Genomic DNA, 27,188 nt, shown 5'->3' on the forward strand with positions numbered 1-27,188 from the left:
TGAAACATTGTTCCAAGTTCCTCAGAAACAGTCCAGGCTTCTTATCTAGAGACCATTTGTAACAGATTCTTTCTGTAGTGCTGTCTCATGAAAATAGTCCTAAATTCTTAATGAGTCAAATTTATATTCTGTATCTTGCTGCTAAAGCAGCTAAACTGTTAGAATGAAACATATTTATTTCATAAGAAAACAGAACTTACTAGTTGTCTAGTCCAACCCTTTTTATCATATGGCTGAATTCATTCTGCCAAAACGTTGTCAGATTCTTCTCGAATATCAGTAGTCCTAAAGAGAATATGAATTGTTGTTTATATCATTAATTTTCTTTTTCTCTGCTTATTTATCATGCATGTGAAAACCTAAAAGACCTTCAATTACTTCCTTCAGTTTAGCTGGGAATAATAGGACTGGGCAGATGTGGGTGTGCCTCTGCATTTGCTTGTTTAAACACGATGATAGAAACCTTTGATATGGGAAATTAAACATTTCCTAATCAAATACAGTTCCACTGTAACACAGCTTAAATCTGGTTTGGGAACTGGTTAATTTACTTCTTATAAGAAAATCTTAAAGAAATGTAATTAGAACCTTATTTTTATACTTTTCATAAAAACCTCTGACAGTGAATAAGCTAGTTATTTTAGGTTGCATTTGTGTAAAATTTTTTAAATGTTTTATTTTTCTATTTTAAATGACAGATGCAGTAAAACATTCAAACACTGCCAAAATATTTTGAGAAAGTTAATGTTCTCCCTATTCCTACCCTACACACACCTTTCCTAGGTGTGTAACAGTTTGGCGTTAACTTTAGATTTCTTCCAAGAGCTTTTAAATAAATGCTTAAATTGTGGGATGACTCCTCCATTAAATTAACTTCTTGGATAAGTTTTATAGAAGCACTAAATATACCTCTGTACCTATGTAGCCACTGCCGTACCATTATTATGGAAATCAAAGGAAAACATGTCTCTATAAGTGTATTTACTTTCCCTATTTTGTAAATTTGTTTAGTTTTGTGGACCTGACCAAACAGTTGATGCTTCTTAAATGGAATTAGAAGTTAATTTTTCCTTTAATATTTTCTCATTTTATTGTGGTTTCTGAAACAGAGGTTGATATTAATAGTTACACAATCTAATACTAAATAATTACTTTTTAGTAAGGGATCTCTAGAACCTGGTATCCATCCATCTGTCCATCCATCCATCCATCCATCTATCAGATATCCATGTGTACACATTGTTCAGGTGCTGAGCTGGGTACTAAGAGATACAGTGAAGAAAACAATAGACAAAGTATCTGCCTTTACGGAGCTTGCATTCTAGTGTGGAAGATGAACAATCCAAGAAAATTAAAGTTTACTGTGCTACGTGAGATTGTTTAGTCCAGTGGGTAGAGAGGGTGGGGTTTGGAAAAGCTTCCCTGAGCAAGTGACATTTTTGTGGACCTTTAAAAAAGGGCCAGTTTGGAAGGTATTGTAGTCATCCAGGTTAGAGGCGATGGTCAGGGAAGTGGAAAGAGTGGATATTGAGAGATTGAAAAGAATTTCAGATCTATTTTAGATAAGAAAAAAAAAAGTTGGTAAGGCTTTGTGATTGGATATGGTGGGAACAGGAGGAGATGGGGTTAGTAACAAAGTCAGCACTGTGACTTAGTGAGTGCTACTGTGAGCAAGTATTGTTTTATTATGTAAATTATTTCAGCCTTGCAAGGTAGGCACTGTTCTCCCCCCTTTACAGGTGAGGAAATGGGAGCAAAAGTAGTCCATATCTGTAGTAGTCAAGCCTGGACTTAGTCCAAGGCACTCTAACTTCAGGGCCAGTTTTCTGAAGTGGGTGTGGTTATACTGCTTGAAATGAGATCCCCGCTCTCAAGGTATTCACGCTAGGAAAAACACAAACAGTTACAATATAGGATAATGCTGAAATTGGAGTGTTGTGTTTATTAGCGTTGTAATTCAGAGATAAACTCTTGAAAGTAACTCTGCTTGGGTTATTCAAGAAAGCTGTATCAGTTATGAACTACTTTGAATCTTTACTTCAAACATGAGTCAGTAACTTGTGTTTAAGGAAAAAGAGATTCTCAATTGTTAATAGAATAAATATGAAGACTTCTAAGCATGGCATTCAAGTCCGCCTAAATTCTGTCCTGGCTAACTTTTCTATTCCCTGGTTTCATTCTAGCTCAGCTGCTCCTTCCTGCTTGCCCTATTACCAGTATAACCTGAACAGTGTAACCTTTGCACTGCTTTTCTCTGTACACCTAATTCTAACTCAAGCCCCAGGTTTGCCCCATCAGTAATGGTTTCACCCCATCTCGATGTCAGGATCGCTTTTATGTAACATCATCATATATGATATTAATATAGTATTAGCATACTTTAATGTGTATATTACCTTCTACAAGATTGTAACTTTTGAAGATGACAATAAAGGGGAGAATGACTTGACTTTTTTTCCTTTTTAATAAAAAGGGCAGAGCACTCTACAGGGAATACTAGCCTGTGTTTCTGTAGAAATGTAGATAACACTCATTTTTACAGGGTAGCGATTCTTGAATGGCCTTACTAGTTGATCAGTTTTGATCTAACAAGATCTACAGGTCTAGTGAATGTAATTCATTCTTTGCTTAAATAGAGAAGAAAGAAACATGAGCTGTGTTCTGAGGAGTAAGAATGAGTATGGTTAAAGATGTTACAAAAGGAAATTCTGGAACAGTCAGCAATACCTTTGTTTACTTGTCAGTAAAAGCTTGTACTTTTTTTGCAGTATTTGAGCCTATGCAGTTCTCCAAAGCTTATTCTGTTTCCTCTGTTACTGTGTAGGAACTAGTGACGAAAACCCCAAATCACAAAGTGTTGGTTGGGTATTTTAGAGGACAGCGTGTGTGTATAAATAATATTTGGAAGACAACTTTACTGTGCCCCATGTCAGGGTGAGAATTCTAGGAGCAAGAAGAAATGAGGGTGATGGTAACTGGAAAGGAGAGTCATATTATAAGTTCAAGCCACACATTAAGTGCTGACCACTTGCTAGGTGCTAGGATTTTAGATTGATGAAATAGCCTTTACCCTCAAATAACACATAATTTAGCAGTACAGAAGTATGCCAGTGAAAAGAAAAAAAAACCTGGATGTATATTGAGTTAATTCCAAAATAAAGAAATGAACAAAGAACTGAGGAAATACAGGAGTAATGCAACTGAATCCAAATAGTCACTTAACTGGGTGGGAGTTGTTGCACGTATAAGCAGGCTATTCACTCATAAGTTGGATGTAATATAGTGAACACCAGCTCTTTGTGTACGTACATATTGCTTTGCCCCTATTCTTAATTTATATTTCTGTAGGAAAATCTTTTTATGTTGCTTTTAAACTTTTTTCTCATGGGTTTCTTATATGCTTGTGATTAATATTTGAAGTGAAAAAAATTACATAAGCTTCTAAAATAGGAGAAGCCTTCTCATTTGATGTTTTTTATTTGGAATTTTTGTAGATAATTGTTTCATCACACTTGAAAGATTTTGGGACCTTGGAGTGAGAAACTTGGGTGTTAATTCCTATTTTTCTGCCACACTGTGTGTCAGCTTGAATAAGTCAACTTCTCAGCCTCAATATTCTCATCCTCAAGTGGAATACTTTTTGTCATGCTATTTTGAAGATTAAATGAGACAACATGTGAAACTACATAGCTTAGTGACTGGTACGTCAGATGCTCAGAAAACACACACTCTCTAAAATAAGGACAGTAACCAAGAGACATTCATGCTGAGTGTATCAGAAAGAGTTTTGTGATCTACAAGATTCTGTTTAAATACTGCATGATAATTGTTTTTACATTCTGGTTATTAAGCAAAGAAATATGTTTACTATTTTGGTCTTGTTTCAGAAGGACATTATAATTTTACTATTCAACGAAGTGTTTCAGACTGGGTGGAAAAAGACCACAATTTTTATGTTCTTTACAGTTGAAATCTTGTACTGGTTAACTGGTAATATATTTCATGTGCAGAAAAATAAATTTAAAAATTCATTTCAAATGATTATAGAGTATAAATTGTATTTGTAATCTTGTTCAAACTGAAATCCTTTATAGCTGCATTTCTATGCAATCAGAGCCTTTTGTGGGGAGAGAGATAGACTAGACAGTTATTTCTTTTACCTATTGTTCACTTATGAGTTTTGAATAAGAAATTTCACTTTAGTGGATAACGGTAACAACAGTTTAAAATGTTTTGGGTGGCTACTATGTTCCAGGCATTGTATGAATAATTTACTTAGTTTCATTTATTTCATCACAACCCTCTGATGGTAGTTGCTGTTATTTTACTAATTTACAGGTGAAGAAATAGATGTGGAGAGGTTAGGTACTTTTGCTCAAGTTCTCATAGTAAGCTGATGAACTAGCATTCAATTCCAAGTCTTAATTGAAGCCGAACACTTCTAAGCCTGTGCTCTTAGTGTGACTATCACGTTGCACTGTAGGGAGGGAAAAACTTTTCCTCTACTCTCTTATTCTTGGTAGCTGGGGCTTGTGAATTAAATGGACCGAAGACAGATTAACAGGAGAAAAGGCATACAAATTCTCTTGTTGCTAATATTTTTACATGCATGGGGGCCTTGAAAAAGAAGGGAAAACCCAATGAGGCAGTTAATATGTGATTTTAACAAAAGGCAATAAATTGTGAAGAAGAGACTAGTCAAAGGGAAAAGGGGTCTGGGCTCCGAGGGTTGGTGCATTGTGAGAAGGTGACTAGGAAGTGTAGGCAAGGGTTGTTAGTCAGGCTTTTTAGTCATTTTTACATAGGGAAATGCATGCCCTGCCTGTAGGCAGAAAGGGGGAAGGCAGAGAACATTTCCTGTATCTGTGGCTTCTCTATTGCCTTCAGCTCAAAATAATCCTTATGCCAAAGTGGCATGTTTTGGGAGTGGCATATTCTGATCCCTTTCAATGGTGTCATCTATATTTAAGGGCAATGAAGTTCTTTTTTTAAAAAAATAGTATTTTAACTTTTGCATGCTGAAGGCAAATGGGTATTATTGAGATAAATGAAGAATGTATTTTTTAGCAAACAAAGAATGGTGTATATTTATGTCTATGTGGCATTGTTAACTAAGGCTCTAAGGTGTTAAACACGTGATTATATTAGAATCCATTTTAGGATACAAAAGAGAGAGTTGTGTTTAGGATATAAAAGAGAGTTATCAAGTAGTTTACATATCATGGGAGTAAATTAAAAACAATGTACAGATATGATAAAGGTGAAGTGAAAAAGAATCTACATCTAAGCCAAGCCTTTTTGTGAAAGCCATTTTGTGCAAGATAAACAAGTTTGTTTGATTAAAGCAGGATAATAACTAGTGTGTCTTGCAGTGAAGATAGTTATTCAAAAAAACATTTTTATTGTCTGCCTCTGAATTAATGAAAAGAGAAAATAATTATTTTTCTCTAAAGGGATATTAGATGAGATTTTAAAAGATGGAAGAACCTAAAGTACAACAATTATGAAGAAACAATTATGATGAACCTAAAATTACTTGAATAATTATGGGGGAAAAAAGGCACCATATGCTTTCATGTGCCTTGTTTTGAAGGAACAAATTATCTGCAAAGTACATTTATGAAAGTGATTAATGTGATTTGAAATAGGAGTACTAGGAGATTCACAGAATGATGGCTTTAAAAAGTTCCTGGTGCATTTAAAGTATTTTAATTATGCTTATTCTAAAACTACCTTTATGTTGAAAATGAGATATAGCTTTACCTACTTGTGAAAAATAAAAGCGCAAACTTATTGATTTAATAAACATCTGTTGAAAACCATCTGGTTGTGAGGCTTTGGGGGGGGGTTAAAAAAATGATTAAGTCCCTGCCACTGAGGAGCTAATAGAGCATAAGTGGATACGGCTTATAAATAAGTATGCACAGTGTGTCGTGGATGCTCAATAGGAGTGTGAAGAAGAAGGTATGTCACGGTGCAAAGGGGGCAATGATTAATCCTGGGGTCTGGGTTACAAGGTGGAAAGCCATCAGTGAGGAGGTATATAAATTATGAGAAAAAGCTAGTTTAGAGGTGATTACAATGAGGTAGTGCAGGTTTGTAGGCAATCATATAATGATTTAATAGTTTGTATGCATGGATATTTGTAAGTTCTTTTTTAATTTGGAAAATACTACCGGCTATATTATTAGTCATACACTTGTTAATAAGATAGTAATAACTGTTTCATTAAGTATTTTGAAAATCTGCATTCTTAAATGTACAAATTTTTTCCCCTCTGTGGCAGTAAACTTAAATAACCTTTCCATTTCAATGAATGGAAGAAATTTGATAATTTTAAGTAAAATAAAATGCTTGTTTATATTTGGAGCATTGGAAGTGAGTGAAATAAAGGACCTTAAAAATTAGGTGTATTTAAAGTGTAAACATCATAATTATGCATTCCTTTGGTTAATCAACATCTATTCCAAGTTCTTAATAATGATTTGCATCTGTTACATTAAGATTTGCAGTTTATCATTTTACTTACTTTGCTTCCTTTGAAGTCTTTAAAGGTGTATTCCCAATTTCTTTAAATAATTTATTATGAAATATGTAAGACATACAAAGAGCTGAAAGATTAATGCAATGAAAACCCATGTATCCACCACCTGATTTAAAAAAATAAAACATGATGGGGGACTAGAATCCCACTGTGTGCCTCTCCTCTTGCCAATTCCTCCCTTATGCTAGAAGTCAACCTTCTCCTGAACGTTCCTTGTTGTTAATGGAGATGTCAAAAGTCCTAATCATGGAGCATGGCACCATGTTTCCCACGTACTTAAAGAATAATAATTTAATTATTAGTGTGGTATTCAAAAGACATTTGACATTCTAGTTCAGAGGTACCCTTCTGGTCTCCTTGTTCCAGTTCACCAACTCCTCAGCCTGGGTTTTGGCCACAACATTGCTCTGTGTGCCTGAAGAGGCCTCCAACATCACTGCTTCCATTTGGTCTTTGGTTTTAAATTTCTTTTTCTTTTTCTTTTTTAATTTTTCCATTTGGTTTTATTTTCATGAACATTTTCCCTTCATCTTATCTGTTGAAATCACACCACCTAACAAATACTCCTTCTGCTCTGCAGGTTATAGTTTTATAAAATAAAATGTGTTGTTTTTTCATAATACCTACATAAAGTCTCATTATAGTTATGTACATGTCAGTCTCTTCCACTAGATTGTAGACTCTTTAAAGGAAGATTTGTCTATAAACAGTGTTTTATGTATTGTTAGCAATCAATATAAATGCTTGTTTTATTTTTCTCATGAGGATATTGATCGTTCTATTTTAACTTATGACCATTAACGTGCCCTACACTTAACTACTCTATAAACACGAGCTATTTATGGTCTCTGAGGCTCCTAAGAGAAATCTAATTTTTGCTAGTCATGGATGGAAATATTCATTCACATCATGTGTTTGTCAATTTTTTTACATTGTCTTATTTTGTATATTACAGTAGTATATGTTTTAAAATATCAAAGTGATTTTTCTTTTTGTTCTGTCTTTTAGATATTGCTATATGGAGATTTGCCAAAAAATAAAGAAAATATAATTTATATAGCAAATCATCAAAGCGCAGGTTTGTATTTCGTTTGCATGAAACTTAGGTTTTTCTATGAATGGTACGTGGGCATTCAAAATAGTATTCTTATATATTTAAATGAAGTGGGTTTTGTTGTTGTTATTGTTAAAACATGAATTTACTATGCCGATTTTTTATCTTTGTATTTTTCTGAGTTTACTCTTTGGAAAATCAGGAATGTGAAAGCTGTGAATTTTCCTAAACTTACCTTCTCTCCCTCTGTCAGGTGTAAATAAACTATTTTCTTTCTTTTTTTCCTGTATCTTTGAATAGCTCTTTAAATAGTCTATTAATTTTTTTGTTGTTGTTTTTGTTTTTGTAAGTTATGTTTCTAGGAGTGGAATTAGTGGGTCAGAGTGTATATACATTTTATATTTTTGATTGTTAAGCTGCAGAAGGGTTGTATCAGTATGTGAATACTCCTTTCCTAACTACGGTATTAATTTCTAATGTCTGCAGTTCTCTTTGCCTCTTCAAATGTGTTTGATTTAATTTTAGCTTGCTATTCATCTATCAGAGGAATCACAGAAAACTGGTCTCCAGTGTAGTGCAGTATACATAGTTATCCCTCCATATCTGTGGTGGATTGGTTCCAGGACCCTGAGTTATACAAAATCCAAGGATACTCAAGTCCTGCAGTTGTCCCTGCACAATCCACGGATATGAAAAGTTGGCCATCCATATACACAAGTTCTGCATTCTGAGAATACTGTGTTTTCAATCTGCTATTGGTTAAATCTATGGATGCAGACCACCTTAAGTAGACTCACACAGTTTCAATATGCATTGTTCAAGAGTTATCTGTACTTGAAATTAGGTTAAGGTACTTTTTAAAAAACATTTTATTTTAAAATAATTATAGAGAAACAAGAATTTGTGAAAGTAGTACATTGAGTCCTCTGACCCACTAGGTTTCCCCCAGTAGTGACGTCTTATATAACTAGTATAGTACCAAAACCAGAAAATCGACGTTGGTTAAGATATTTAAAAAAAAAAAAATAATATAGATAATACCTGTTTAGTTAGTATTGTTGTATTTACATTCTTCTTTTAAAAATTCTTAAATTTATATATCTTGAGAATATAGAATAATATAGCCTACAATATTTAAATATGCAATTAAGAGTTAAAACAGAAAGCCCCCCGGGCTCCCCTGCTAGAATGAGGGGTGTGCCACAGGCCTAGACCACGCTCCTCCATTCCTCCTTCTATCACCCTCTCCCCCTTCCCCCAACTACTCCACAACAACATCTTAGAATGTGAAAGAAAAAAAATAAATAAAATTTAAAAAAATGAATAAATTGCTGTACCAGAGGACAAAAAGAAATGTTGTAAAAATATTGTTATATTTTTCTCACATATATTATTTGCTTCATTAGTCCATCTATTAATTATTACTAGCTGCCATTTTTAACTAGTCCTATTGCTATTTTGTTTAAGTAATAACATTTATGCAACAAAAAATATAACAATAATTTCAAGTAAATATCTGTTTTTCACGTTTTTATGTTCAAGTAATAACATCTATATAATTTCCATTATTATTATTTTCACATCTATTAGATTGCAAAAACAGAAAAGTCAGACATTTCTAAATGTTAACAAGGATGTGGAATAAAGAGAATCTTATACACTGTGGATTGTATATTGGTACCACTACTTTCTGAAATAATCCAGCAATAAGTAGTCTGTTAGTTTTCTATTGCTGTGTAACAAATTACTACAAACCTAGTGGCTTAAAACACATTTATTATCTCACAGTTTCTTTGGGCCAGGAGTCCAGGCACAGCTTAGTTGCTCAGAGCCTCATACAGCTTCAATCAAGGTGTAAGTCAGGCTGTCCTCTTGTCTGGAAGCTTGACTGGGGGAAAATCTATTTCCAAGCTCTCTCAGGTTGTTGGCAGAATTCATTTCCTTGTGGGTATTTGACTGAAGGCCCTGGCTTCTTACTTGCTGTCAACTGAAGGCTGCAGTCAGGTCCTAGAAGGCATCCGAAGGTCCCTGCCATGTGTCCTCTCAAAGGCAGTTCACAGCATGACAGCTTTCTTCCTCAAGCCCAGCAGGAGAGTCTCCAGCCATGTTAGAGGCTAGATAAAAAGAGGTGAGTGAGGATCAATCTGCCTTGTAAGAGCTTAGTGAAGACAGGTTTGTAGCATAACTTTCTCCAACTTTGCCACAGACTGCAAACCTCCTCCTCGGCGAATCCCTCTCCTTGACCCTGACCCTTCACTAGTTGGATGGTAACTGTGACCAGCATCCAGTGAAAGAACCAGTTAAGGTACTTTTAATTCTTCAATCAAAAAAAAAAAAAAAAAAAAAATTCCACTTCTTCCAAACCTATACCTACTTTTGATGCGTATTTCCTAAATTTCATTTTTATTACTTTAAAAAATGCAGTACCTAGAAGCTCAAAGCTAAAAACAACCTGATCAGTGATAATACTCAGTGAAAAATCACCTATACTAGTGGCTTTATTTTCTTCCTGTCAGCTGTCTGTTCATGATGGTGTTGCTTTTATTACTACCTATACCATAGATAAGGTATAGAAACTAAAAGAAATTGAATTGCATTTTTCTCAATTTAGCATATTAATGGTTACATTCAGACTTATATGACAAGACTATAAGGGATTGATAGGAATTTTGATGTTTCTGTGTATTTCCCCCAACTTTATTAACGGCACTGGCTCAGACTGTTTGATCTCATTACATCTGACTTAAGGCAAAAATAGCAAAACAGCCAGCCCATGGTCAGTGTCTGCTAACCCAGTCCTGCTATTCTGTCCTGCTGATGATTGAGTATTCACACTAAGGTTCACATATCCAAATAAAAAGAACTTATGGGCCCAGGGCAGGGAATAGCTCATGGTAGCTTTGATTCCCCACAGTTGTCCTTTATATTGACCCAGTGGTTAATTTCATGTAGTTTTCTTTTCTGTTTAACAGGATTCTCTTAAACTTCCTTATTCAGTTACCTACCAACTTTGGTTTTTCCAGATTTCACTGGAAATACTGTTGCATTAACAGAGCTGTGGTCCTAAAACTGACATGTGTAATAAGTACTCTCTGAATGTTCCTGGAGCTGGTGGTGGTGGTAGTAATAATAGTAATAAATCAGCTACTACTACGTTAACACACAAATGACTGTAGTAGTAGTTCTTTTATTATCATTAATAATAATAGGCTTTATGTTCATTCAGAGTGAGGACTTCTAGGAAGACGCTTGAGAAAAAACAGCGGATTTAAAAAAATTCTGCTTTTGTTTGGAACTAGCAGGTACCATGGTAATAGTATGGTACTATTACTGATGGTAATAGCATGAACTCCATACTCAGCTCTCACTAACTTGAAAAAGTTCCATTTCTCAGTTTAGAGAACCACTTCCCCTTCCCCTCACTCTGCCTCAAAGTGCATATGACTTTCTCATGCTGCTCCAACACCAGATCCTTATACCAGCAAGCCTTTAGGATTAGGGAAGTCTACTTTTTGAATGCCTTTTAAAAATCCATAACTTGGGAGTGTAATTACTTTAAAATCACTTTAGTCAGTATATGATAGAAGGTATGGAGACTTTTCCCAGAGAAATGTACACATAAAATTTGCATATAGTTTTAGAGTTTCGGAGGCCCCTAAAGCCTAGCCATAGATATAGTTTGTTGTCCTGTTGTGTTTATATAGCCTTTCGAAAACTCTTTTGAGATACATAATAGAATCACAATGGAATATCTCTGAAAATGTAATTAGCAGAAGGAACATTTCAAGGCCTGCTGTTTAGCTTAGACTTTCTAGTTTGCCCTCTGCTAGGCCTGCCAGAATGAATGAGTTTTCTGGCCTGATGTTGAAAAGAATTGGCATTTTAATTAATCTCCTTTCTTGTTTTCACTTGACATGTCCTTGCTGTCTGTACATTCTTAGTCTCAGTTAACTTGTTTCTCTCCAGAGTCAGCAAGGATATAGTGGCTGTTAGTCCTCCCCTTGAAAGGTTTGGAAAGAATTGGTACCAAGACTAGAAATCAGGCTAGAAGGAGTTTATTGGCATGGGTGGTGCAGTGAAGGCATAGGGACAGAACCTAGCCTGCCCACCCCTCCGGGGGTTGGGCTTATATTTCTTCTTGTGGTGAGTTGTGTTGTTCTGATTGGCCATAGCTTATGTTAATGAGGAGTTAAATGAAATATCCAGTGGGAGTTGTTGAGGCCTTATGTTAATTAGGTGATTTTAGGTTTGTGATTATTGGTTCCCTTAGTATGTAAAGTAGCATTTCAGAGGGGACTTATGGGATGGAGTTTTGTTGCGGTTGAGTTCCTTTGTCCTTTTATTTTATGGGGAAGTCCTATAGGGCTGGAACCACCATTTTGAGTATCTTTGGTTGGCGTCATCTTAAGTGGTCCTCCCCGAACCAAATACCACTTATCCTTTAACCATTTGCTTTTGACACTATTTACCTTTTCTCCTTTTTCTAGGTTTATGTGGCAATTTTCTTGTCTAACAGCATGTGTTTATAAGTCGATTGTTATAAAAAGGCATGAGATTTGAAGTCAGAGAGACTCTGGGTCATATGCTGTTCTGCAATAGGTTGTGTGTCAGTGGGCAAAGTACTTACCCTATTGGAGCCTTACTGGTAAGGTGTGATATCGATGGACCAGGATTTTTAGGCGATTCACATAATCTGCTGTGTAATCTCTATCCAGTGCCTGGCTCACAGGTAGCCTTCACAGCAACAGTGAACATGAGATGATGGTAATAGCTAACCATGAGCACAGTGCTGGATTCATGCTAAGTGCTTCATGTGCAGTGTCTCTTTTAGACTGCACAGTAACCTTATGAATTACGAACTCTTGTTCCATGATGCTGTGGGTGAGAGAAATAAACCTTGCTGCCTCTCCTTACTGCCCTCTGCTCCTCTCTTCCAAGTTAATGGGAACAGTGGTGCTGCTTCAGCTACATCCCCACCAAGGAATTCTTTCTAGCCAGATTGATTGATGTCTTAATTAAATAATTCATGCCAGAACACAAAATATGAACAGTTGTAAAGATAATATATTACCATCTTAGGTGTCAGTAACAGCTAAAATCTAGTGTCATCTGTCTGAAACCTAGCTGAGAATAAACAGAAAAAGTGAAAAATACAATTCAGGAGCAAAAATTGATGACATATAAAGCTTGTGTCTTTTGACTGCTTAAGTTCTTAAATGTTTCCAGTAAAATTTTCAAGTTCATGGGCATAGCCCTTAATAGGAACATGACATATTTTGGGAATCTTACATTTTCTCTTAAAAATTCTTGGAAGATGCACCCGAGGCCACAATATAACTGTATTAGGGTTCTCCAGACAGACAGACCAATAAGATATGTATATAAATAGATGAGAGAGGATTTATTGGGAGAATGGGCTCATGCACTTATGAAGGCTGAGGAATCCCACGATAGGCCTTCTGCAAACTGGATACTGGTGGTGTGGCTCAGTCCAAGTACAGAAGCCTCAGAACCAGGGAAGCTGATGGTGTGATTCTCATTCCAAAGCCAAAGGCCTGATAGCTGGAGGTGCTGTTGGTGTAAGTCCTGGAATCCACAGGCTGAAGAGTCTTGAGTTTGGATGTCCATGGACAGGAGAGAAGAGTGTATCCCAGCTCCAGCAGACAGCAAGAGATTCGTTTTTGTTCTCTCTGGGCCCTCAATGGATTGGATGGTGCCTACCCATATTGAGGGCAGACCTTTCCCACCCAGTCCGCTCAGGCTCCCATGCTAGTCTCTTCTGGAAACACCCTTATAGACACACCCCAAAGTAATGCTTTACCAGGCTTCTGTGTATTCCTTAACCTAGTCAAGTTGACACATAAAATTAACCATCACAAGTTCACCCCTACTCAACTTGGTGTTCATAGCTATCCCCTTAAACCATACTTAATTTTAGGATGGGACAATAACAACATAATAGTTCTTCCTAACATAGTTCTTCAGTTGTATGCAACTATTTTGCATACAACTGAAAATGAATCCCTTTCCCAGAAGAGGTAAAGTCCTCATAATATTTCCTTTTCTCCCCATATCCCATTACTTAAATACAAATACTATCATGTAACATTAACTATTTAAATACTGATATAAAGTCAGAAAGTCTTACGTTGCATGATAAGAATAAGAGGAACAAAAAAAAAGATAATTTCTTAATATATGTACAGTATGTGTATATATGTATACACATATATGCACACACATACAGATGTATTCTTAACAAAATAGGGAGGACAATAACCATGCTTGTTTTAATATAAAAATACATTTTTTTATTCCCCCAAACTTTAAAAAATAATTGTTAGAGGAAAAGATGCTGTCTTAGTCCATTTTCTGTCGCTTTTGACAGAGTACTTGAATCTGAGTAATTTATAAAGAAATGGAACTTATTTCTTACAGTTTTAGAGGCTGGGAAGTTGAAGGTCAAGGGGGTGTATCTGGTGATAGCCTTTTTTCTGATGGGAATTCTCTGCAGAGTCCCGAGGCTGCACAGAGTAACATATGGCAAGAGGGCAAGAATATGCCAACATGCTAGCTCAGGTCTCTCTTCTTATATAGCCACCAGTTCTACACCCACAACAATCCATTTATCCGTAAATGGATTATCCATTCATGAGGGTGGAGCCCACTTGATCCAGCCACCTTCTAAGGATCCCACCTGTTCATACTGCCACATTGGGGATTAAGCTTCAACGTGAGTTAAGGAGGAGACATTCAGATCATAGGAAATGCTAAATCAGATAAAAATCACATTTTTAGCTTTGCACCCCCAAATATGTTTCAGGATTTACTTTAGCCTGGGAACCATACAGAACTAGTTCTCAGAATTTATTTGGAGTCTATCTACTTTTACAGTAGGTACATTTTACATTAGGTACAGGATTGATCATGTGATTTCTAAGACACGATTAGAAAGAAATGAGTTTTTCAGTGATTATTTATTTGATCTGAATTAGAAGGGGCAATGGAGGGGGCTTCCATAGGAAGTTACATACTTTAGAGAAAAGTGATAATTGATAACCTAATAATGTAGGTATCTCAAACTAATAGACACAGCTGTCGGGGATCGTACATTGTGGGGAAAAATCTTTGCAGGTATCATTCTACTTATACGGAGGCATAATAAAATTTATGTATATAGTAATTGTAAGTCTTAAACCATCAAGAAAAAGTTAACATGTGATTGATAATCCCTGGTTAAAAAGAGATTTTATAAAAATTGAAAAGGTATTTTTCTAGAAGGTTAACTTTTAGTGTTTAAAGTGCTAAATCTTGGGGATATTCTATCTAGTTTGGTGCATTGTTGAAAAGATTTCACACAGCTGAGAGTTAATCATCCTGTAACCTGTGGAAAACTGTCCGCTTTGGTTAAAACTTTATTGTAATTTCTTTAAATCTCTGACTTTTATTTCCTACATTTTATAAAAATATTTACCCACTCTAATTTATTCCTTGTTCTCATTTCCATAGCCTTGAACACTCTTGTGGTGCTAGGACTATATTCTTTTCACAGATTCCTAACAATTTTCTTTTCAAGCATCCCATTCTTGAATTCATCTGTAGATAAAGTCTTTCTCACATTTCATTTTTATATTTTCATTCTCATCAAGAGATAGGGTAGTGTCCAGCCATCTACTTTCAAATCCCAGTTTCTCTGGTTCTCATTTGTCTTTATCATTTGTCCTCTTAATTTCATCTCGTTTCCTCTTAATCTCTTTAAACCATCTCCTCTGTTTACCATCTTCTGCACCCAGTTTGTGGGTTTCTCTTCTTTTGCTTTGGCAAGGGCCACTCCCTCTGTTTAGAATTTCTTTTGGTCGAAAGCTCAATTAACAGCTTCTAGAAAGTTTTTTGTTGCTGTTATCAGCTCACTCTTGTCATTTTATTCTTGTTTTTGCATCTCTTCGGTAATAACATATCTATATGTTACAGTTATTAGCAGCCTGGGACCATGTCCTTTGGTTATGCAAGGAACACGTATCTCCCTAGTACGATTGCAAGGCACATGAGACCCTCATTTGAATACTCTTTAAACCTGGTACAGGGTCCTAAAACTCATTAGTAGAGATAAAGTATCCTTGTCTTTTGTTGAACATATATATATATATATATATATAGAATATTTAGTTGCACTTGATAGTTTCATTTAGCCATTTTTTGCTTATAATCTTACCTTTTTCCTTAAAAGAGAAAACATTTTTATGTTTTCTAGACATTAGGAATTAGAGGAGCTTATTATCCTTGTCACGCTCCTGTTGGATTACTTTGGCATTTTGTGACTTGTGTTTTATTCCTACAATAAGCCTTTAAAGAAATGCAAAAAAACCCCCACCAAAGTACAGAATTTATATTTTTTCCATATTTGGGGTGGACTTAAAGTAATTTTAAACATTCTAATCGTAGTGTTTTTAAAACATTCCTAATACAGTGCTGTGAAGAAACTTTTTCTGTTTCTATGAGGGGAATGCTGGAGTTGACATATGGATCATGTATGCACTAATTGGGTTCTGTCTTTGCAGTTGACTGGATTGTTGCTGATATTTTGGCCATCAGGCAGAATGCTCTTGGACATGTGCGCTATGTGCTGAAAGATGGATTAAAATGGCTTCCCTTGTATGGGTGTTATTTCTCTCAGGTAACTTTTCTGTATGCTTTTCTCTTTATATATGTGTAGTCTATTAAAATTTTATATTTTAAAGTTTAACAAGTACTAAATATACAAGGATATTTCCAAAAGTTCATGGAGAAATGGAATTCAAAGATAATTTAAATCTTTCCATGAGCTTTTTGAAGACCTCTTCTAAATGTATGGTTTTTAGCACCACATTCTCCCAAGTAAACCATGGGCCGGCCCTCTAAATGTATGGTTTTTAAAATGGGTTCAATAGCTTATTCTAAATTTAACTAATTTCATTTGGTATTTTTAATGGTGTGTATTTATATACCTGTCTGATTATCCATATAGTTAAATGAAATAGCAAAATGCAAACGTACAAAATTCAGACAAATAGGAAATTTAAAGGCATGGAATTTGATAGACATTTACCTTGAAAAACCAATGATAAAAGTAATTAGTGTCTATATATATATAAAATGTAGTGAGCTATCTATATAAAATGCTTAGCATGAGGTGAGGAATTTTATTTTCTCCCCGTTTTAGAGGTTAGAAGTCTAACATCAAGGTTTTGTTTCTCCCTGAGGACTCTCTCCTTGGCTTGCAGACAACAGCCCTTCTCCCTTTGTCCTCACCTGGTCTTTTCCCTGTACACATCCATTCCTGGCATTTCTTCCTCTTTTTAAAAGGACACCAGTCACATTGGATCAGGGCCACTTATGACCCTTATTTAACTGCTCATAGTTACCTCCTGAAATGCCCTGTCTCCAAATACAGTCAGAGTAGGAGTTATGGCTTCAATATGCAGATTTAGGGGGAATGTAATTTGTTCTATAACAGTGCCACAAAAATATCTGTAGCTAGCTTGATTTTTTAATTCCCTAAAGATTGTGAATGTTGACATTTTGAGGATACTTTTCAGTGGTTCTGTAATAAGTCAGTGGGAAAATTGGAAGTTAAGATACATCTGATTGATCAAGTTTTTGATTTTAAAAAATGGGTTGTTAGGAAAGCATTTTTATTTTAACTGCCAGCAAAACTAAATGTTCACATATTTTCCAATACAGTACAGCATGCAATTTATTTGAATTATGTTGAAACATGAGAATTTTCAGCTAAATGTTTTTTAGATGCTAATATTTGAATGCATTAAATATAGTTTAAATTCTGAAACGTAGTTTTATTCTTTACTCTTTGGGAGTAAAGTTAACTTTTTGATGACTATCCAATGTAATTTTAAGAGTAAATCCTTTTTTCCCCTCACTTTTTAATGTGACAGCATGGAGGAATCTATGTAAAGCGAAGTGCTAAATTTAATGAAAAAGAAATGAGAAAAAAGCTTCAGAGCTATGTGAACGCAGGAACTCCGGTAAGATTGCGCCATTTTTTATTATTTTCCTTATAAACTCTCATTTTTGAACTTAAAAATGAAAATTTAAGAATTGTTTTGAAAATGTATTATCCCTTGTATAATAAATAATTCGAGAGTTTTCTTGAGGCAATAAAAACCATCTAAATATAGGGGAGCGATTTTTGGCCGTCAGAAAGATTGCTGCAGACATTAGATCCTTTGCTGGTGGTTGTCAATATTAACCTTAAAGAGAAATGAAAAGAACATTTGGTGTCTTCCAGAGTCTATAAATAGAAAATAGAACTGTACTTGTAATGCTACATTTAAGCTACTTTAAGAGCTCAACTAACTCTTCTTTAGTATCAGTTTTAGAAAAAACAACTGTTTTCTGTCACTGTAAATTTGGATTTCTTGTGTATACTGAGTCATTTGAAAACCCAAAAAAGTATGAGTATCTACAAATGAAAAATCATTTAATGTAAATATTATTTTACAAAACTGTGTTCCCCTCCCCCCAAAAAAGGCATCTCAGTCTTCTGTTTGAAGAATGCTAGTTGTAGCCAAATGACTTTTTCCCATGACTCCCTCCTAGGACACAGCAACAGGATTGTAATGACTACTTGGGCTTTTCAGTGCGGCACAAGTGCTCAGAAACTTAGCTCACAGGCACAAGTTTTCTTTTTCCTTTCTTGTCCCCTCTCTGCTCCTTCTTCTCCTCTTGCCCTCCCCTCAATATGAGTTGCAACCAGAGCTCATATTGAAAGAAGAATTCTCCACAGTCAGCTGGTGATGAACACTGTTTACTCAAAAACCTCTTCTAGGTATTTTTGCATTGGGAAATTGCATCCTGTTTTGGGATGATGAGATTAGAATGTAATGAGATTAACAGTGGCCCTTTATCATGCTACAACTCACCCTGAGAACAACACATGGTATTTTGAAAGGTTGCGTTTAGTCTGAAACACGGTGGTGAATTTTGGCAGAACTGGGGTTATTGATTGTTTATAGATCTCCAAAAGACAGACTAGATTGACAGACTAAATTTAAAGTTTATCAAAACATGGATTTAATACATTAAAGTGTCCATCCTCTCTAGTCACCGCAGCCACAGATAACTGCCGTGAAGATTCTTGTCTCTTCTGCTATCAGCACATATATGAAACACATATAGCACCCTTTTTACATGAATGTTAGCATTCTATACACAGTTTCCCCTTGCTTTTTATCCCCTCTAAATACAGTTGCTGAGGTTGAGGAGCTCAGCTCTATATGCTATGTCTTTTTTCTCTGGCTGCCTTCACATGTTTCTACTTGTTTTTGGTTTGCAACAATTTAAGTATTACATGTCTGAGTATCATTCTGTTTTTTTATTTATCCTGATTGATCCCTCTGAGCTTGGATCTGTCATTGGTATCTGTCATTAATTTTAGAAAATTCTTGGCTGTTATTTATTTCTGAAAGCTAAGTAGTTGACATGGTAGACTATTTATCAAGTCAACTTACGTATTGCTTAATATTCCTCATAGGAATCTATTTCATGATTATATCAGTTGTTATTCAGTATTAATATTTGAGAGATTGCAGAATTTTGCTTCAAAAATGTATCTGTGTTATAAATTACTAAGAAATACATATCCATAATTATTGTTGGGACAGTATTTTAGTAAGGTATTTATCGGTTGCTTATGCAAGTAAAACATTTATGATAAAAATACTTCATCAGAATTTGAGCTAATAAAATTTATGGTACACAAATGGAGGCTTAGGCTTTGCTTTTCTTTCACTTTTACTGAAGTTGCTTTTCAAATGGGAGGCAGCCTAATGACTAAGGTATTGGATTTGAAATCAGATTTGAATTTAAATCCCAGATCTGCTGTTTAAACTTTGTTACTTTGCACAAGTCACTTTAACCTTTCTACATTTTTGCTTCCTTAAGTCTATTAATAACTACTTAATTTGATAGTTAGGATTAAATAACCTGTTTGAAAACTATACTCATTTGGAGGAAAATGAAGGAGAACACATATTAAGGATGGAGGCACTCTCGCTCTCCAGGACTGGGTCTGCAAAAAGACTGGGTCAGCAAGAATTCACAAAGCTTAGATGCAAACCACAGACTTCCTATTGAGTTGCCCAAGAGATGGGGAGGTATGGGAGAGGCTAAAACATATATAATACATGCCTGTAGACAATAAAGTTGCTTAGTGCATGTGCTAAGTCCCAGAACTTTGTGTCTGGTTTCTGGTTGCCCACCTCCCTAGGTAGCAGCCCCTAGCTCAAGGCGTGCCCTGAGCAACTCACTTCGTTGCACTCTCTTGGTGGGGCTACGTGTGGCCCTGCTCCCTGAGGGACTCCTGGCAGAGGCTACATGCAGTCCTGCCTCCTGAGACCCCCAGGACCAAGAGAAACATGCATTCATTGTCTTAGTTTCCTATTGCTGCTGTAAAAAATCACCAAATTTATTGGCTTAAAATAACACAGATTTATATCTTAACCATTCCAAAAATCAGCAGTCTGAAATGGGTCTCACTGGACTACAATCAAGTTGTCAGACTGTGGCGACTATAAGGGAGACGGCATGTTTTTGTCTTTTCCAGCTTCTCGAGGTTGACAGCCTTCCTTAGCTCATGGCTTCTTTCCATCTTCAAAGTCAGCAGTGGCTGGCCTGGTCTTTCTTTGCTGGCCAAGTCTCTGGTTTTGACTCTTTCTGCCTCCCGCTTACCTAAAATAATCTCATTGTCTTAGGTCCAATGATTAGTCATCTTAACTTTCCCTTGTCATGTAACATAACGTACATACTTCCTTTCATCTTTATTGCAACCCTGAGTCATTTTGGGATGAGAAACTGAGACTCAGTTAAAAAGTAGATTAAGGGCCGACCCCGTGGCTCACTCGGGAGAGTGCAGCGCTGGGAGCGCAGCAGCGCTGCTGCCGTGGGTTCGGATCCTATATAGGGATGGCCGGTGTGCTCACTGGCTGAGCGTGGTGTGGGCGACACCAAGCCAAGGGTTGCGATCCCCTTACCGGTCACAAAAAAAAAAAGAAAAAGAAAAAAAAAAGTAAATTAAGTTATCCAATGCATGAAGAAAAGCTGTTTTTAATAGAAACTCATGAGTTCAATAGCTTGTTACAATTTGAATACGTTTAAAACTCTTAAGTATCTCTTTTCTTTTTTTAATAGGTTTTTAATGCAAAATAGCTTGCTAATTTTCCATTAGAGGCTGAAGTACCTATGTTTAAAATATATATATATATATATAAAAGCTTCTATATATATATAGAAGCTCATCACAGAAGAGAATAGAATCTCTCTGGTTCCTTCAAAATGAAAACTAAGCAGAGCAGGCGACGTACAGTAGCAAACATCTTCTACATAAATTGGTTTGTAACAGTTTGTCTTTTTCTGTAGTTCTCATTCCTCCCTGGATCTCATTTATATTATTATTCATTAAGAAGAGGGTCCAGAAATATCAGACTTTTCATTTCTTTTCTTGCCTCATTTTTAGTTTTTCCCCTTTCTCTGTGGCCACCTTCTCCATTTCCATGGGAACTAAAAATGATAGCTGCCTTTTTTGTCAACTGTTTGAAGCCAATAGCAAGGAAGTTATCAGACGTGAACACCTGAAGAAGAAAGAAAAGTTTATTTTAAAATCTTGACTCTCCATCTGTGCTGTCTGCCATGCTTGGCCCTCATGAAGAAAGAGAACTATGAGTACTGCTTTAGTTTTGTTGCCCTTAAAAGTGGTTCCTAAGAAAGTGACACACAAGACTGGCCATGGGAATGGTGGAGCATCTAGGTCGGGATGATTAGCCACTCGTGGCATGTTGTCCTTCCACCAAATAGGTCATCTCAAGTTTCTAAGGTAGATCTATGTTTAATTGAAACAACAGCAAATTGCATACTTTATTATTTTATGCCAATAACTGTAGTAAGTGGACTGTATATTATCATCTCTTGTCTTTATAGTGTCTCTATGATGTGTGGGTACCATTACAATTTTCATTTGCAAGATGAGGAAACTTAAGGCACAGAGAGGATAAGGAATTTATCCAAGGTCTTAGGGCCTCTAAGTGGAGAAGCTGGGATCTGAAACCAGGTGTTCAGCCTGTACATTTAACCACTGTTCTGTACTCTCTCTTTAGTTCCCTTCTTCATAAATTTGATTTCCAATAGAAGATCATCTCCTTTATGGAGTAATGGCCACAGATAACATAATTTAATGTTTATCCATGACTTTATGTACCTGTCAAACAACATTTTCCTTCTTTAACTGTAACTTTTATGTAATAATTAGTTCCTTTTAAAATTTGGAATCTGACTAACTGACTTGTGGATGGTAGAACTAGTGATAGGTTTTTTTGGTGTGTTTTTTGTTTTTTGTTTTTGTTTTTGATTGAGATATAATTCACACACCATAAAATTCACTATTTTAAAGTGTACAGTTCAGTGGTTTTTAAGCATATTTGCAAAGTTGTGCAGCCATCACCATTATTTAATTCCATATTATTTTCATCACCCCCAGAAGAAACCCTGTAGAAGTCACACTGTATTCCCCCCTTGTCACATTCCGTGTCTAGAGACTGTGTAAGTTGTCTTTTTGTTGTGTCTAATATTTTTGTGCCATTCTTCCACTTACATATCTAGTTACACTGGCTTTTTCTTAGTTTCTCCAATACCTCAAGCTCTTTTGCACATCAGAGCCTTCATACACAGTGTATCTTCTAACTGTTGGCTCATTCTCTTTCTTTTTTAATTGAGGCATTTCTATTGAGGCATTATTGAGATATAATTGAGGTAGAGTAAGCTGCAGATAGTGAAAGTATATAAGTTGATGGATTTTGGTGTATGTATATATCCATGAAAACATCACTACAGTCAAGATAATGGTCATGTCCTTTTCCTCCAAAAACTCCCTTGTACATCTTTGTTGTGCCTATTTTATTCCAAGGCAGTCACTGATCTGCTTTTTGTCATGATAAATTAGATGTATTTTCTAGAATTTTATATAAATGGAATTATATCGTTTGTACTCTTCTTTGGGGTAGGTCTAACTTCTTCCACTTAGCGTAATTATTTTGAGATTCACCTATATTATTGTATGTGTCAATAGTTTGTTTCTTCTTTCTGCTGAGTAGTATTGTCATTGTGTGGATATACCACAGCTTGTTCATCTATTAATCAGAAGTTTTCTAATTTGAGGCTATTAAAAACACAACTCTTAAGAATATTCCTTTACAAGTCTTTGCATCTGTGACTTGCCTTTTCATATTCATAACAGTATCTTTTTTTTTTTATGGGAAGGTTGATTACTGTATGAGAATAAAAATTCTCCTGTCTTTTTTGAAGAACACTAGGTCAGCATCGCATATGCAGGAGTTTTGATTATACCACGTTTGAGTATTGTGGCTTAGGTATTCTGGTGTTTTCAAGCTCTGGGGCATGAAATCTTAACAGTTGACTTAAAGTGAATCCAAAACTGCTTCAAGGAAAACTCTAGTTTCGTTCGCTGGTAGTCCTGTATCTACATTCCTTTTTTTTTAAAAAAAAATTATTTATTTTATCAATATACAATATAGTTGATTTTTATGTCCCTTTACCAATTCCTCCTTTTCCTCCCTCCCTCTCCCTGCTCCCCACATCAACATTATATCTGTTCACTTGTCTTAACAAAATTAAGGAATTGCTGTGATTGTTCTGTCTTCTTCCCCCATTCATTTGTTTATTTAGTTATTTATTTTTATTAGCTCACAAATAAGTGAGAACATGCAGTATTTCTCTTTCTGTGCCTGGCTTTTTTCACTTAATATAATTTTCTCTAAGTCTATCCATGTTGTTGTGAATGGTAGTATTTCATTTTTTTTTTTATAGCAGAGTAGTATTCTATCGTGTAGATATACATTATCCTTATCCGCTCATCTGATGATGGGCAATTAGGCTAGTTCCAACTCTTGGGTATTGTAAATAGTGCTGCAGTAAACATGGGAGTACAGGTATCCTTTCGACATGATGATTTCCATTCCTCTGGGTATATACCCAGCAGTGGAATAACTGGACCATCTGGTACATCTATCTGTAGTTGTTTGAGGAACCTCCATACCATTTTCCACAAAGGCTGCACTGTGCAGTCCCACCAACAGGAGGGTTCCTTTTTCTCTGCATCCTCACCAGCATTTATCATTCTCAGTCTTCTGGATATTAGCCATCCTAACTGGAGTGAGGTGGTATCTCAAAGTGGTTTTGATTTGCATTTCCCGAATGCTGAGTGATGTTGCGCATTTTTTCATGTGTCTGTTGGCCATTCATATGTCTTCCCTTGAGAAATGCCTGTTCAGTACCTGTGCCCATTTTTTAATTGGGTTACTTGTTTTTTTGCTGTTAAGTTGTTTGTGTTCCTTGTATATTCTGGATATTAATCCTCTGTCAGATGTATATTTTGCAAATGTTTTCTCTTGCTCTGTTGGACGTCTTTTTGCTCTGTTATTTCTTTTGCTGTGCAGAAGCTTTTTAGTTTGATATAATCCCATTTGTTTATTTTTCCCTTGGTTGCCTGTGCTTTTTGGGTCATATTCATAAAGTCTGTACCCAGTGCTACTTCCTGGAGTGTTTCCCGTATGTTTTCTTTAAGGAGTTTTATTGTTTCAGGACATGTATTTAATTCTTTAATCCATTTTGAGTTGATTTTGGTATATGGTGAGAGGTATGGGTCTAGTTTCATTCTCAAACTATGTATGAATTTCCAATTTTCCCAGCACCATTTACTGAAGAGGCAGTCTCTTCCCCAGTGTGTGGTCTTGGAGCCTTTGCCAAAGATCAGATGGCCGTAGGTGCATGGGTTGATTTCTGTATTCTCTATTCTGTTCCATTGGTCCGTGTGTCTGTTTTTATGCCAGTACCATGCTGTTTTGGTGACTATATCTTTGTAGTATAGTTTAAAGTCAGGTAGTGTTATGCCTCTGGCTTTATTTTTTTGCTCGGGATTGCTTTGGATATTTGTGGACTTTTGTTTTTCCATATGAATGTTAGGAATGTTTTTTCCAATTCTGAGAAAAAATGTCATTGGAATTTTGATGAGGATTGCGTTGAATCTGTAGATCACTTTGGGTAGTATGTACAACTTCACAACATTAGTTCTTCTAATCCAATAGCATGGGATATCTTTTCATCTTCTTGTGTCCTCTTTAATTTTACTCAACAGTGGTTTATAGTTCTCATCGTAGAGATTTTTCACAAATTTGGTTAAATTTATTCCTAGGTAGTTTTTTGGTGGCTATTGTAAATGGTCTAGCTTTCTTGATTTCTTTTTCTGCCAGTTCATTGTTAGAATATAGAAATGCTACTGACTTTTGTGTGTTGATTTTGTATCCTGCAACTTTGCTGAAATCACTTATTAACTCTAAGAGTTTTTTTGTAGAGTCTTTAGGCTGTTTGATTATAGGATCATGTCATCTGCAAACAGGGACAGTTTGACCTCATCTTTTCCAATCTATATACCCTGTATTTCCTTCTCTTCTCTGATTGCTCTGGCTAGTACTTCCAACACTATGTTGAATAGGAGTGGTGAGAGTGGGCCTCCTTGTCTTTTTCCTGCTATAAGGGAAAGGCTTTCAATTTTTCTCCATTAAGGAGTGGGTTTGTCATACATGGCTTTAATTGTGTTGAGATACTTTCCTTCTATACCCAATTTATATAGAGTATCATGAATGAATGTTGAATTTTGTCAATTGCTTTTTCAGTGTCTGTAGAGATGATCATATGGTTTTTGTGTTTGATTTTATTAATGTGGTGTATCACATTTATTGGTTTGCGTATGTTGAACCAACCTTGCATCCCTGGGATGAATCCCACTTGATCATGGTGTATAATTTTATGTATGTGTTGCTGTATTCTATTAGCTACTATTTTATTGAGGATTTTGCATCTATATTCATCAACAATATTGGCCTGTAGTTTTCTTTTTGGGGGGTATGTTTGTCTGGTTTTGGTATCAGGGTGATGTTTGCCTGATAGAATGAGTTTGGGAGGCCTCTGTTTCAATTTTTTGGAACAATTTGTAGAGAAATGGTATTAATTCTTTAAAGGTTTGGTAGAATTCTACAGTGAAGCTGGCCAGTCCTGGGCTTTTCTTTTTTGGGAGACTGCTGATATCAGCTTCAACCTCTTTGATTGTTATTGGTCTGTTCAGATTTTCTGTGTCTTCTTGGCTCAGTCTTGGTAGTTTGTGTGTGTCTAAAAATTTATCCATTTCCTCCAGATTTTCAAATTTGTTGGTGTGTAGTTATTTATAGTAGTCTCTAATGATTCGTTGTATTTCTGAAGTACTGGTTGTAATATCACAATTTTCCTTCCTAATTTTTGTTATTTGTGTCTTCTCTCTTCTTTTTTTAGTTAGCCTTGCTAATGGTTTGTCAATTTTATTTATCTTTTCAAAAAACCAACTTTTTGTTTCATTGGTCTGTTGTATCATTTTTTGGGTTTCTATTTCATTTAGTCTGCTCTGATTTTAATTATTTCTTTCCATCTATTAACTTTGGGTTTGGATTGTTCTTGTTTTTCTTATTCTTTAAGGTGAATTGTCAGGTTATTTACTTGCCATCTTTCCATTCTTCTGAAGTAAGCATTTAGTGCAAACAATTTTCTCCTTAGTACTGCTTTTGCAGTATTCCACAGGTTTTGGTATGATGTGTCATTATTTTCATTAGTTTCAATAAATTTTTTTATCTCCTGTTTAATTTCTTCTTGGATCCATATGTCATTAAGTAGAATGTTGTTTAATTTCCATGTGTTTGTATAGTTTCCAGAGTTTTGTTTGTTATTGATTTCTAGTTTTAGTCAGTTGTGGTCTGAAAAAAATACATGGAATATTTCCAATTTTTTTGAATTTGTTGAGGCTTGATTTGTGACTTAATATGTGGTCTATGTCCCCTTGGAGAATGTTCCATGTGCTGAAGAGAAGAATGAATATTCTGGTGTTGGATGAAATGTTCTGTAGATATCTGCCAAGTCCAATTGGTCTAAAGTGTTATTTAGGTCTTGTGATTCCCTGTTGATTTTTTGCCTAGATGATCTGTCCAGGGTGGAGAGTGGGGTGTTCAGATCCCCAGCAATTATGGTATTAGTGTCTCTCTTTCTTTAGGCCTAATAGCGTTTGCTTTATAAATCTGGCTGCTCCAATGTTGGGTGCATAAATATTTATGATTGTTATGTCTTCTTGTTGGATAGGTCCTTTTATCATTATATAGTGGCCTTTATCTTTTTTTTTATGGTTTTTGGTTTAAAGTCCATTTTATCTGATATAAGAATAGCTACTCCAGCTTGTTTTTCATTTCTGTTTGCATGGTATTTCTTTTTCCATTCTTTAACTCTTAGTCTATGTGTGTCTTTACATGTGAGGTGGGTCTCTTGAAGGCACCATATTGTGGGTCTGTCTTTTTAATCTAATCAGTCAGTCTGTGTCTTTTCCGTAGGGAATTCAAACCTTTTACATTAAAAGTGATTATTGAAATATATTGATTTACACCTGGCATTATATTGATTTTTGTTTGGATGTTTTCAATATCTTTTGTTCCTTTCTTTCTGATTTACTGA

General features: G+C 35.5%; 1 protein-coding gene across 2 annotated transcripts in view; it reads left to right on the top strand.

Moving 5' to 3' along the window:
- Positions 1-27,188, top strand: part of AGPAT5 (1-acylglycerol-3-phosphate O-acyltransferase 5) — a 65,893-nt gene that overhangs the window by 5,005 nt on the left and 33,700 nt on the right. For both annotated transcript variants that reach the window (XM_063103528.1, XM_063103538.1), the window contains exons 2-4: positions 7,553-7,622; positions 16,157-16,272; positions 17,531-17,620. In XM_063103528.1, coding sequence (XP_062959598.1) covers positions 7,553-7,622; positions 16,157-16,272; positions 17,531-17,620 — 276 coding nt within the window. The remainder of the gene's footprint in view (positions 1-7,552; positions 7,623-16,156; positions 16,273-17,530; positions 17,621-27,188) is intronic.

This window comes from Cynocephalus volans, chromosome 1 (genome assembly GCF_027409185.1).
Source record: "Cynocephalus volans isolate mCynVol1 chromosome 1, mCynVol1.pri, whole genome shotgun sequence".
NCBI lineage: Eukaryota > Metazoa > Chordata > Mammalia > Dermoptera > Cynocephalidae > Cynocephalus > Cynocephalus volans.